We start from the raw sequence: 12,744 nt of genomic DNA, 5'->3' as shown, positions 1-12,744 counted from the left end.
ATATATATATATATATATATATATATATATATATATATATATATATACAGAATGCTATACTTGAATGCATTTTAATTTAGTTTAGTTTTTTGTTTTTGTTTTTTTTGCTTTTTGGAAGGCAATTGGGGTTAAGTGACTTGCCCAAGGTCACATGGCTAGTATTTGTGTTAAATGTCTGAGGCCAGATTTGAACTCAGGACCTCCTGACTCCAGAGCCAGTGCTCTATTCACTGCACCACCTAGCCACCCCAATTTTAGTTTTTTAAGACTATGTTTCCCCATCTCCCCTAGACTGTAAATAGAAGAATTATCCACAGGCCCAACTGTCATTGGAGTTTTGATCTTCTATGTTCTAATTTGGGTTGGTCTACCTCTCTCTAGGTGACCTGGTAGTTCTACCCACTCCTGGGGGCTCATCATATTGATGCTGAACTTAGTGCTGAGGATGCCCAAAAGCCATTGCCCACCTAGTGTTCACAGCTCTTGAACTCAAGATCTTCTGTCCTCAGCCTCTCCACTAGCTGGGATTAAAAGTATATGTGCTACCATGCCCAGTTTGAATTTATATTTGTACTGTTTATAAAAAAAGAATGATCACTAGGCATTTCACCAAAAGGAATGCACATATTCCTGATGTGTTTACTACAGTTAACTGCTATATCTGAGTTTTCTCATGTGTGTGTGTGTGTGTGTGTGTGTGTGTGTGTGACTTCAGGATGTTTTTTCATCCCATATTTTGTTCCAAAAATCATTGTCAGGAAATAAGAGAAAAGAAAGGCTCCAGCAAATACTCACATTATTTTTTTCAAAAATGGGGATCTGATCATTGATATCAATAACATTTACAGTCACATTGCAGATTGTCTTGAAAGCTGAAAATCAAACAAAGCAATGTCACGTAAAACCTTCACTGAAAATCCCTTTGCCCAAACCATTAAGGAACATCCAGACTGCCAGGGTACAGAAACTAACAGAACTCCATTGCTAACAGGCATTCAAGTGGCCTGTCTTTTTTTTTTTAAGCAATTGGGGTTAAGTAACTTGTTCAAGGTTACACGGCCAGTTATTTCTGGGTGTGGTGCTAAGTATCTGAGCCTGGATTCGATTGCAGGTCATCCCGACTCTGAGGCCAGTGCTCTTACTCACTGTGCTACCTGGCTGCCCCAGGTGTCCTGTCTCACCCTTACTTATTTTGTGTTCCTCTGGTGGCTAGCACAATGTTAACTTTCTGTAAGTTCTCTTTAAATGCAAAAATGTTTGGGGTGATTGACAAATTGATTGACTCTCAGGTTTTCTGGATGTTGCACATAGTCAGAACAGGTTCCACTCAGTGATGGTGGAGGGGAGAGGACTATAATAAATATGCATTTCCCATTTATACAACTTGAGTTCAATGGCATGAGGAGAAGAACTGGACCCAGGAAATGGAAAGATAGCTGTAGTAAACCTAGAGGGGAGAACCCTTTTCTTGTTTATATTGAGTAGAGGATAATTCCTCTGCTGCTATATTCAAGTCTGGGAATTCTCCCCTTAAGTTTGGTTCTGATCTACAAAAAGAGAATAAGGCAGGAAAGAAAGATCTAACTCTCCTCTTTCTTCACAAAGGAAGGCCCTCCTAAACCAGAAGAGGAAGAAGAATGAGGCAAAGTGACTGACTTTTTGCTCACTTTCTCACCTAGGCCCCAAGGATAGCAGCCATCATTCTCTTCATTAAAAAAAAAAATTGTGATTAAAAAAAAAATCACAGAGCAAATGTGACAAGGAATACAATTACAACCAGAAGTCAACACAGGAAATACACTCTGAATTCTTTTCTGGATTTAGGGGTCAGAAGACACTCACCTGGATCTGATACTTGCACTTTCAAATGATACTGAGGTTGGTCTTGCTTTCTTAAGGATCTTTTAGCTAACTGTATAATTCCAGTAATGATTTGAATAGAGAAGAGGCCATCACTTGGAAGCAAGGGACTCTGCTCCACAATTTCATACTGTAAAAAACTATTGACGGTGTTTTTTTGATCCATGTCATAGGCAAGGAAAGCTCCAATATTGCTACCTATGGAGACCAAAAGATGGAATGAATCAGTTAGAGTGTCTCAGGCAGAAAACCAATCTATTTCTCCAACAAAAATACTGAATACCAAAGAAACTGTGGAGCTGAGTTGAACTAATATGTATTTGGAAAATATTGAAAATGAGCTTGGGACTTCTAGATCAGGTGACCAGGAAGATAGAAGACTAGACATTTTCACTAATCCTCTCAAACCTCTCCAAAATAGGAATTTGCAACAGAGAAAAATCAGTTTCAAGTGGTTGCCATATCTAGGACACTAAGAAACAAAGAAGGTAAAAATTCAGTGGGTTAACAGCAGAGAAGGTATGAGAAATTAGGGATTTTTCCTTAACTCCTAATGAACACTGACTCAGCACTTCTTCCCTCACTGCCCACCAATCCCAGCAGCAAGGCTGTATAAACTGATTTAACAACAGGGCTCAACTCTACACCCTGAGCCTCCCCAGTGAAGATTCCCAGGGTCTTAGAGAGTCAAATTTTAAGTGGCACAAATTTCCTCAGGCCATGATAGCCCCAGTGGCAACATTTCATGCTATAATAGAGCTCATCTTTCTAGGAAGAAGAGAGAGAACAAAGCAGGATATGTGTCCAGCCTTGTAGTAAAGCACAATTCTATATGCTGATTCACACTTCTAGTGCCATGGAGATCTAAATTCCAAATGCTAGAAAATTTCTCAGGTTGCAATAGTGTCATGAAACTGACTAGTGTCATTGGGTCACAGAATAAAAGGAATAGGGGTAGAATGCATGGAAGGAGGGGGGAAGAGGTTGCATGGCATTCCACTAAGCCTGAGGGAAAGAGCCCAACATTTAGCTGGGGTCAGTTTGATTGATCCAGAAGTCATTTGGAGCAGAGACCTAAACTACTGAACTGTGAATCACTGTGCAAGGAGGCTGAGATGCTTTGAGATCTAGCCTCTAGGGAAACTGCCACTAGAGGAAACTGAATCAGAAAGTGAGCAATAGGGGAAAATAAGGAAAATGGCTGAAATTGCCAAAGATCTCAATAGGAAGAAAATTTAAAGACCTTGAACAAAAGCAATTAAACCAAGAGGGAAGACGTTAACAGCAGAAGGAAATGTGGCCTTCAGAGCTAAGGAGAGATTTTAGGCATCTATGAATAAATCTTGCAAGATAAGGAAAATGATCCAACACCTGATGAGGCAGAAGACCCTGTAGATACAGAAGAGAGCAAAGAAACACAGAATGATATTCCTAAATGGTTTAAAAGAGGAAATAATAATTGTGAGAGTAGAATTTGTGACCTGCATAGCAGGAATAATTGACAGAATATGAAAACTTGAATTTGTGTGGCAAGTCTCACCAAAGACATAAAAGAGAGGATAACTGATTAAGAATGCAAATACATGGAAATAAAGGATAATCTAGAAGCATTACTTTAATTCTAGTTCTTTCCCTTGTTAATTACTTCCTATTTACACTGTATATAGTCTCTTTTTGTATTCTCAGAACTTAACACAATACCTGGCACATAATAGGTGCTTAATAAATGTGGGTTGGTTGAATGATTGGAAGAAGAGAAGCCAAAACAAGATTAAAAGGAAGCATGTTCTCCATATAAGTAAAATACATTGATCTCAAAGACAGAATGCACCAAAACAGCTTAAGGATTACAGGTCTCCCAGAAGAACAAGACAAATAAAAAAAAACCTGAGCACCATAATGCAATAAATAATATAAGAAAATTGCCCAGAACTTCAGAACACAGAAAACAAAGCACCAATTAAAAGAATCCATAAATCACCTCCAGAAAAAAAAAACCAAGGCTGTAAACTCCAAAACACATGGTGATTAAACCAAACAATTTCATTGAGAAACAATAAATTCTGTTAGCCATCAAGAGAAAGATCTTCAAATATAAAGGAAAGCAAATTAAAATAGCACAAGACTATTTTGCACTCATGAAAAAATATCCCTGCTTTTAAAGAAAAAGGAAAGGCACATGATAAAAATGTGTCAGTTGGAAATTTTGACATTCCATAACAAGTGATCATAAATTCAACTTGCTGTGATACCCATTCAGCCTAACAACTTCCTAACATCTCATGTCTATTACTCTTCAGTACAGAAATACATTCTTTTTTTTTTTTAAAGCAATCGGGGTTAAGTAACTTGCTCAAGGTTATATGGCCAGTTATTTCTGGGTGTGGTGCTGAGTATCTGAGCCCAGATTTGATCCCCAGGTCATCCCGACACTGGAGCCGGTACTCTCACTCACTGAGCCACCTGGCCACCCCTAAGCAATTGGGGTTAAGCAACTTGCTCAAGGTTACACGGCCAGGTGTTTCTGGGTGGGTGCTAAGTGTCTGATCCCGGTATTCGATCTCCAGGTCATCCTGACACTGGAGCCGGTGCTCTTACTTGCTGTGCTACCTGGCCGCCCCCAGAAATACATTCTTACTGAGCTTCTGAGCTAGGAAGCAAAAGGTAAATAAGTCCTTTGTTAATTGGTGGGAAGATATTTCTTATGCAGGATGTACAGCAGCTTCAGAATCCAGCATCATTTCAGAACTTGAAGGTAAACCCACTGTGTAGAATGTCAGTAAAATCATTTGGAGAATGAAACCATTCTGCATCTTTTCAGAAGGATTGGTGAAACAGTGTGATGTGCTACTGGAGGGGGAGGAAGGAGCAGAGAGAAGGAGTAGATTTGTTTCTCCCAGGAATCTTTTTTTTTTTAATGTTGTTAAAGTAATAACTCAACATGGTTTAAGTGTGATATTGACAGAAGACTGGAGGGTAGACTGACTAAATGACCTCTCAAAGTTCTTTTCAAGATATAAATTCTATGATTAGAAGAAATATTTTATAGTGAAGAAGTAGAAGCTAAATAGTCCATTGATTAAGGAATGACTAAGCAAATTGTGATACATAGATAGAACATAATACTACTGTGCAGTAACAAACAATAAATATGATTAATGCAAAGAAGCATAGGAAGACTTATACAAACTGATTCAAAGTGACATAAGTAGGACCAGCAAAACAATATACACAATGTCTACAACAATGAAAATGGAATAAAAAGTAAACCAAAATTGAATGCTATGAAATCATAATGACCAAGCTTTGCCCCAAAGAAGAAATGAGATACTTCCCTGCCTTCTTTGCATAAGTAGGTAACTATGGATATAGAACACCACTATAATGCCAGATATTTTAAAATGTTTTGGTTAATTTTACTCAACTATATTTCTCCCATAAGTCTTTGTAACAAGGAATTGTTCTCTGGAAGAAAGAGAAAAGGAGGAATACATAGGGAAATGTAGCTGACATAAAGTAAAAAAAAAATCAATAAAACATATTAAAATATTTTTAGAGTCACTGAATAACCACCTATATTTAAAAGGACCAGAATCTTAATCCATTTTCTGCTACAAGTACATTTCTACTACTTCATTTTCCCCGTGTATGTGGTTTTGTAAGTGGGAATAGCAAATAGCTCAACAGGGACCATGGAATTAGATTATCCTTCTGAAAATAACATAATCATTCCTTACCTATTTTCTCATTTTCCTGGACCTCAAATACAGTCTCTGGAGCAGGGCAAACAGGGGGATTGTCATTAATGTCTGTAACTTCAACATGAATTTCTAGTGGTTTTGCTAGGGGTAGTCCAGTCTCATCCTTTACAGTTGCATAGAAAACATACTAAAACAGGAAAGTCAAAGTCAGGATAAAATTTATATAAAATTCATTCCTGCATCTCACTCTGAAAAGTAAAGTAAATGATTATTTCTTTTTATCCTTTTAGGTGCTGCTTTCTTAGACATGGGGAAGAGGGAGGGGTAATGAGAAGGTTGGATTTTGAAAAAAAAAATAAACATGCTTGTTGAAAGTAGATGGCATGCTATGAGGAAGAGAAAGAATGAGATTAAGGAGGGAAAGGAGAAGGAAGAAAAGATGGAGGAAAAAGAGGCGGAAGAGGAGAGGACTTGAATTTATGTAATACTTTAAGGTTTCCAAAGTGCTTTACCTACGTTTTCCTTTATGAAACTTACAACAATGATGCTATCTCCATTTGACAGATGAAGAAACTGAGGCTAAGAAAAATTAAGTGGCTTTATCAAGGTCACATAGGTTGTCATTGTCTGAGGTTTGAAGTCAGGCAATTGAAATTAGATCTTCCTGATTCCAAGTTCAAAACTCCATCTAATGGGTCACTTAGTTTTTATTGGATATAGAATATTTTTTAGAATAAAATCACTGTTGCTATAATTTGTACACCTGGTTAAGACCATGTCTTGCCACTCATGGCCATTACAGGTTTACTTACCGACTCCTTTTCTTCTCTATCCAAGGGTTGAATCACATAAATAATTCCATCATGGTCAATCGAAAATGGGAATCGAGTTAACGACTCCTTTTCAAATAAGGAATAGTGGGCACCTGGATCATTCCACTGCACCTAGAGTCCCCCAAACAACAAGACATTTTGTGAAATGCAAGCAAAGGTTCATTGATTTAGAGATGTATGTGATCTTAGAGGCTATCTAGCCCAGGGTGGGGAACCTGCAGCCTCAAGGCCACATGTGGACCTCTAAGTCCTCAACTGTGGCCCTTTGATTGAATCCAAACTTCACAGAATAAATCTAGAGGGCCATATGTGGCCTCAAGACCACAGCTTCCATGCCCCTTATTCTAGCCCAAGGCCCTCATTCTAGTCATGAGAAAACTGAGGCCCAGGGAGAGCTTGTGGCTTGTTTAAGGTAGCATAGGTACCAAACAGCAGTGGCAGGACTCAGTGCCAAACTCTCCAGCTCTAATCAAATAAAGCGCTGTTTCCATCATACTACTTCACCTCTTAAGTCTGAAAAGCTGCAGTTTTGTTGTGTCAAGTATTTTCCTACATGCAGGCTTTCCTGATCCTGCTGACTGCTTGTGCCCTCCCTCTCTAACTACCTTGTATTTACGTTGCATTTTATTTTGTATTTATTTTGTGCACATGACTATTTGTATGTAACATCCCTTCTGATGGAATGCAAGCTCCATGAGGGACTGTTTTCATCTCTATTTTTGTGTCCCCAGAATCTACCACATTGCATAGCATAGTAGGGACAAGTAATAAATGCTTCTTTATTGCCTAATCATTTTGCTTTTTCAAAAATTGAACAGCTGTGGTATTTTCATGGCTGTGTGTGTAACAACTTGTGTATGTGTTGTCTATATAACATATGTACAAGTGTACTGGCACCTGAACATTTATCTTCCAACCAAAGATGTTCCAGCACTTAACTCAGTGCCTGGTACACAGTAGGCATTTCATAAATACCAGTTGACTGACTGAAGAAAGTTTTTACCTTTCATGGTTAAATTGTTGCAAAGGCAGGGATGGATTCATTTTCAGAAGCATTTTTTTCCATTACAAAATAATACTGTCTGACCTATCTAAAACACGTAGTATTTGCCCTGTCTCCCCTCCACCTCACCCCTCCATCTTGGAACTCTAACTGATGTTTAAGGATTCATATCAATCTATACGAGAGATAAAATGTTCTTTGTGGCAGGCAAAATTTAAGGACTAGAGTGCTGACTTACTATAGGCTTCCAAAATTCACCACATATGAATTAAAAAAAAAAACACAATCAGAGGACACTTTGAACTGTTCTCCTGGGAGATGTTTAAGGAAGCTAATGGATCTGTAAATAATACAAATCCCTCCCCGAGATGTTTAGTCTTAAGAAGATTCGGAATAAAGTGCATGCCAAATTCTGGAAAAGGTTTTTTGAAATGGACAAGAAAATTCAATAGCAAGTCTGTTCTGTTAGCCATGAGACTTGAAATGTGTCATATACTCAAAAGAGTTGCCGGACTAATTATTGTCCTTTCTGTCATTGCCAACTTATTCTCTCCAATTACCTGGCAAATTCCACTGAGACAAGTGACACATTAATAGCCATTAACACTCAAATTGTTGGTGATTTATTTGCCTTATACCAACTCCTTCCTCTGAGTTCATTGACTGAAGATTTGGTGTAGAGAAGACTATGAATCACTGCCAAAGGGAGATAAATCTGGGTGAGGGATCATATAGTGGGATCCTGGGTAGGTGAAGGGTCAGCATGAGGACACAAGACAGGTAGAACAGATATTGGTACCAGAAAACTTTGAAAAAAAAAACACTACACAATTGTGCTCTCAATCAGTCTTATCTATAGACCTTATTGCTTGACAAGATCAGAATCATGTTCGGGGTGCCATGTCCAAAACAAAGACAATGGACATAAATAGAAGAAATATCATTCTAAACTGACATTGTAGTAAAAAAAAAAAAGCATCATCATCAGGTATATACTATGTGGAATGTACATGCTCTCATGCAGATAATGGCACCCTGTTACAACATAAAGCTCAGCAACGTGATGTTTACTCAATCAAGTTACATCCTTACATCAAGTAGGTGATCAGTCCATTTCAATCATAACCCTTGAGACTAAGTCTTTGAAAGTTATTTGATAAAGTTAAATGGCATCAGATAGAAAGTCTGACCTTAAGGTTTTGTTACCCTCTGGAACATCAAGTCCCAAGAATTACAGAAGTTGAAGCAAGCTTGACTTTCCAACACACTCTGAAAAGGCATCACAAAGGGAAGTGGGGAGGAGAGAAAAGTAGGGAAGGAAGGGTCTCAGTTACGTCTCCTTCTCTACTCCTCTATGGTAAGAGGAGGACCATTTGAGCTTCAAAAGGGCAGCAGATATTAGATTTCCTATCCTCCCATTGATATCCTAGCCATATTACTGGATCAGATCATGGAAACAGCTGCATTGGGAGTCAAGGACAAACTCAATATGGATTCATCATGCTTAAAGGGAGCTTCCTGAGCACTCCATGAATGGGAGAAAAGGATTTCCATTAACCAAGAGCAATAAATTTGCCATGTGCTGTCTAAGCTTAAGCTCACTTTTTTCCTGAACTCTGGATTCTTGGGGAAGTATGTCTCAGACAATAGGGGTGATGGAGGAGATTTTTTTCCAGCTATTATTACTACACCATATGTGTAAACACCCCTCTCCAAAAGCTACTCGACTTTCTAAAAACTCTTCTAACACCATAAGCAGAGAGAAAGATTAAAAAGCTAGAAAACAGAATCTACAAATAATGGCTAAATAAATTAAAGATTATGATTCTAGTAAAAAAAAAGAATTTTGAGATGTAGTCAAAGGAGTTCAAAGAATAAAAGAAAATTTCATTTATAGCAAGTATTTTTTGGTAGTTGCAAAAAAATAAACCAAGTAGAAAATAGTTGTAAAATGGCTAAACAAATTTTGGGATATGAAGATAATTGGAAATTATTATGTTGTACACAATGACAAATATGAAAAATACAGAAAAACATAGGAACTTATATGATCCCATGCAAAGTGAAGAATTATAAAAGGAATGTCCATGACAATATAAATAGAAAGAAAAATAAAGCAAAACAAAGTTGAAGAAAAAAATAAAAGTTCTTCTAAAAGTCTAGCTGACTCGATTCTCAACTAACAATCTTTGGGGAAAGCACACCCATCAGGTCTTGAGTCAATGGCATTAAGGACTTATTCCCTCCTCCCACCTCTTCAGGGGTACCCCCTAGAACTCAGAAGTCCTGTGGACCTGACTCATCAGTAGGACTGAGAGTTGGAATGAGGATCCTCAGAGCTTACCTGTGCTACAGTATGTAAATGTCCAAAATGGCAAAGACAATATGTGGTTCACTTACTTCGGTGCTTTGCCTTTTTTTCTTTTTCTTTTCTTTCTTTCTTTCTTTCTTTCTTTCTTTCTTTCTTTCTTTCTTTCTTTCTTTCTTTCTTTCTTTCTTTCTTTCTTTCTTTCTTTCTTTCTTTCTTTCTTTCTTTCCTTCCTTCCTTCTTTCTTTCTTTTTTTTTGCTATGCACAAAAGTGTACTCAATTCATGTTGTTTCACTGAAGATCACAGGGTGGGGGGAGATTAAGCTTCTGTATATGGAGAGGCAGGAACTAATAAGATATTTGCAACTGGTGTGTGACAGAGTGAATAGAGTGCTGGGCCTGGAGCCAGGAAGGCCTGAGTTTAAATCTGCCCTCAGATGCTTACTAGCTGTATGACCTTAGGCAAGTCACAAGCTCTAATTCCTCTTCTATAAAACAGGGATAATGAAAACAGCTATTATTACTATTACCTGAGTGATTTTGATAGGATAAGGCTCAGTAGAATTTTCCTTAATGGTGATAGTCCCTGGTGCCTTCCAAATGTTCTCCTCCACAACAACATTCACAGGTACAGTATCACTGAAAGAATTTGCCGACTGACCTCCCATGTCCATCACAGAAACCACCAGGTCATAACGTGCATTCTTAAGTGGATCTAATTCCTGTGACCCTGGAAAGGGGGAAGGGAAGAAACAACAGGAGGGTGTCACTGTGTCCACTTTGCTGATTTTGTGTGACCCCTTGGGGGGAGCACAGTTATTTAGTGTTCATGCCTCAGTTTTTTTGAGGCATAGGAAAAAGACAGCTTATATCCTTTACATACCTGCTCGGGTAAGGGAGATTCCACCTGTTTTGTTGTTTATTTGAAAATACATCACATCATTTATCTTGGGAAGCTGGACAGCAATTCGATAAAAAAGCTGGGCATGGAGGGTGGTGGGATCATCCCGGTCTGTAGCATTGACATATATGAAGGGCTTTCCTATTTAGGCAAAATCAAGAAGAAAATATGCAAAATCACCAGCCTTAGGTTGGGGCTCTGATTCATTCGTTCATTTTGACAAGCATTTCCTAAATGGCTGCAATGAAGGAGGCAGGAAGTTAGTGCAATATCTTATAGAAATATAATATTGCTGGTGTTTTTTTAATACCATCCAGAAGGGAAAAAATTATCACTGAATTAGTGGAGTACTGTTTCTTCGTGCAGCTCACAATGTCAGATCTAAGGATCCTCTTTGGCCCAAACCTTATTGCCTCTGCTGTTTATAATTCCCAGCTTCCTCTAAGATTCAGCTCAAGGACCTCATTCTATAGGTGACCCCATCCCAGATTCCTCCAAATTTTAGGGACTCTTCACCTCTGACATTATTTTGTTCCAGTCTTGTATACATTTTGCATTTATTAATTAATGAACATACTGTTTTTCACTCCATCCCCCACCATCTAAGAGAAGGAAAACTCTTTGAGGGCAGGGACTGCTCCCCTTTTTTGTCTTTGTTTCTCAGTACCCATCACAGTGCCCAGAATTTGAATTGGGTTAAAATGAATTTCCTTCCCCCTCTTCTCCATTTTTGTGGCTTCCCAGGCCTCAATGATCTTCCTACCCATTTTGCCCCACATTGTCCCTGTCTGTTACCTGGACGTGAATTCTGCCTTACAGTTCCATTGTATTGTTTCTGGAGAAAGATGGGACGGTTGTCATTAATATCTTCAACTTTAATTGTGATAGGAACTGGGCCCTGTACTCGGTTCCCTCCAGCATCCAAGACTTCTACCTGACATTGAAAGGAGATGTTTAAAATAACATTAATAATAATAATCATGATAGCATTTATATAGCACATTAGAGCTTGCAAAGAATTTTATATACTGTCTCATTTGAGCCTCTCAATGACTATGGAAGGTAGGTAAGAAACCTTTCAGTTGGGGTAATATGCCATAGGAAAGAAGTCAAATAGCATGAAATCAGAAGATTCCATCAAAATAACTACAACTTCTATGGCAGTAGAGATCCCATTATTCATTATGGGATTGATTCCTGCTGTGATAAACAGACTATAAGGGAGTTTGAGCAATAAAAATAAATACTGCCATTTAACTATTTTTGTTGGTCGGGATCATTGCAACAGTAGCACTTGGAGCATGGTAGTATGGGCATATTCTCTAAAAACAGGTAGTAGAAGTAAGAGTAACAGAAGCAGTAATGGTAGTGTGAGCCCCAGCAATCACAGCAGTAGTAACAGTAGCAGCAGCAGCAATAGTACTAGTAACAATGTTAGTAGTAATAGCAATAGTAGTAACAATGGTAACAGTAGTAGCAGCATTATAGCGGCATCTTTCACATGAACTTTGAACCATAAGAAAAATTTAAATTGTAGGTGGACAACTTGAATGCTGCACTGGTCTCTATGGGTTATCTCCGACATCTCCTCATTGGGGTTTATATACAAGGAGATGGACAAGAAATAACCAGAATGAGAAGATATGAAGTAGGTAGCAATCTACATTGGAAGGAATATGCCCAAAAATGAGATCACAGATACACAGAAGCATCAAGGTATAGGGTGTTTGGTATCCATTTTCTCCTTTGGTACTCACAGCAACCCTAAGAAGTAGGTCAAGTCTGGATTGCCATTCTCTACCTGAAGCCATTGAGATGCAGGGGAAGCTTGACATAGCTAGTTAGGTGTTAGAAATGGGGTTGATATATAGAGTTTCCCTTTTTTGTGCTCTTTGCAATATACCAAAAATGCTAAGTGACCTGGGTAGCTAGGCTAGCCAAAAGAAGAAAGAGGGAGAGAGGTGGGGGGGGAGGGGCGGGGGGCCAAGGGGAGAAGTCAAGATGAGGGTGGACGACAGGGGTGTTGCACTGGTCGGGGGGGGGGGGGGGGGGGGGGGGGGGGGGGAGAGGGGGGGGAGAGAGGGAAGAGGAGAGGAAATGAGAGGAAGAGGGGAGGAGATGAGAGGAAGAGGGGAGA

The 12,744-nt window shown here is 38.8% G+C and overlaps 1 protein-coding gene across 6 annotated transcripts in view; it reads right to left on the bottom strand.

Moving 5' to 3' along the window:
* CDH17 (cadherin 17) overlaps positions 1–12,744 on the bottom strand; it is a 44,218-nt gene that overhangs the window by 25,520 nt on the left and 5,954 nt on the right. For 4 of the 6 annotated variants that reach the window (XM_069086566.1, XM_069086570.1, XM_069086571.1 and 1 more), the window contains exons 3-9: positions 11,403–11,541; positions 10,590–10,748; positions 10,237–10,436; positions 6,374–6,505; positions 5,598–5,748; positions 1,843–2,058; positions 796–872 (exon numbers count right to left, since the gene is read on the bottom strand). In XM_069086566.1, coding sequence (XP_068942667.1) covers positions 796–872; positions 1,843–2,058; positions 5,598–5,748; positions 6,374–6,505; positions 10,237–10,436; positions 10,590–10,748; positions 11,403–11,541 — 1,074 coding nt within the window. The remainder of the gene's footprint in view (positions 1–795; positions 873–1,842; positions 2,059–5,597; positions 5,749–6,373; positions 6,506–10,236; positions 10,437–10,589; positions 10,749–11,402; positions 11,542–12,744) is intronic. The other 2 variants (XM_069086567.1, XM_069086569.1) reach the window with 2 other exon arrangements.

The sequence above is a fragment of the Petaurus breviceps genome, unplaced genomic scaffold (assembly GCF_028583685.1).
Source record: "Petaurus breviceps papuanus isolate PSGF00001 unplaced genomic scaffold, PetGlider_PUasm1.0 179, whole genome shotgun sequence".
Classification (NCBI taxonomy): domain Eukaryota; kingdom Metazoa; phylum Chordata; class Mammalia; order Diprotodontia; family Petauridae; genus Petaurus; species Petaurus breviceps.
This window is presented reverse-complemented; position numbering and strand designations above follow the sequence as displayed.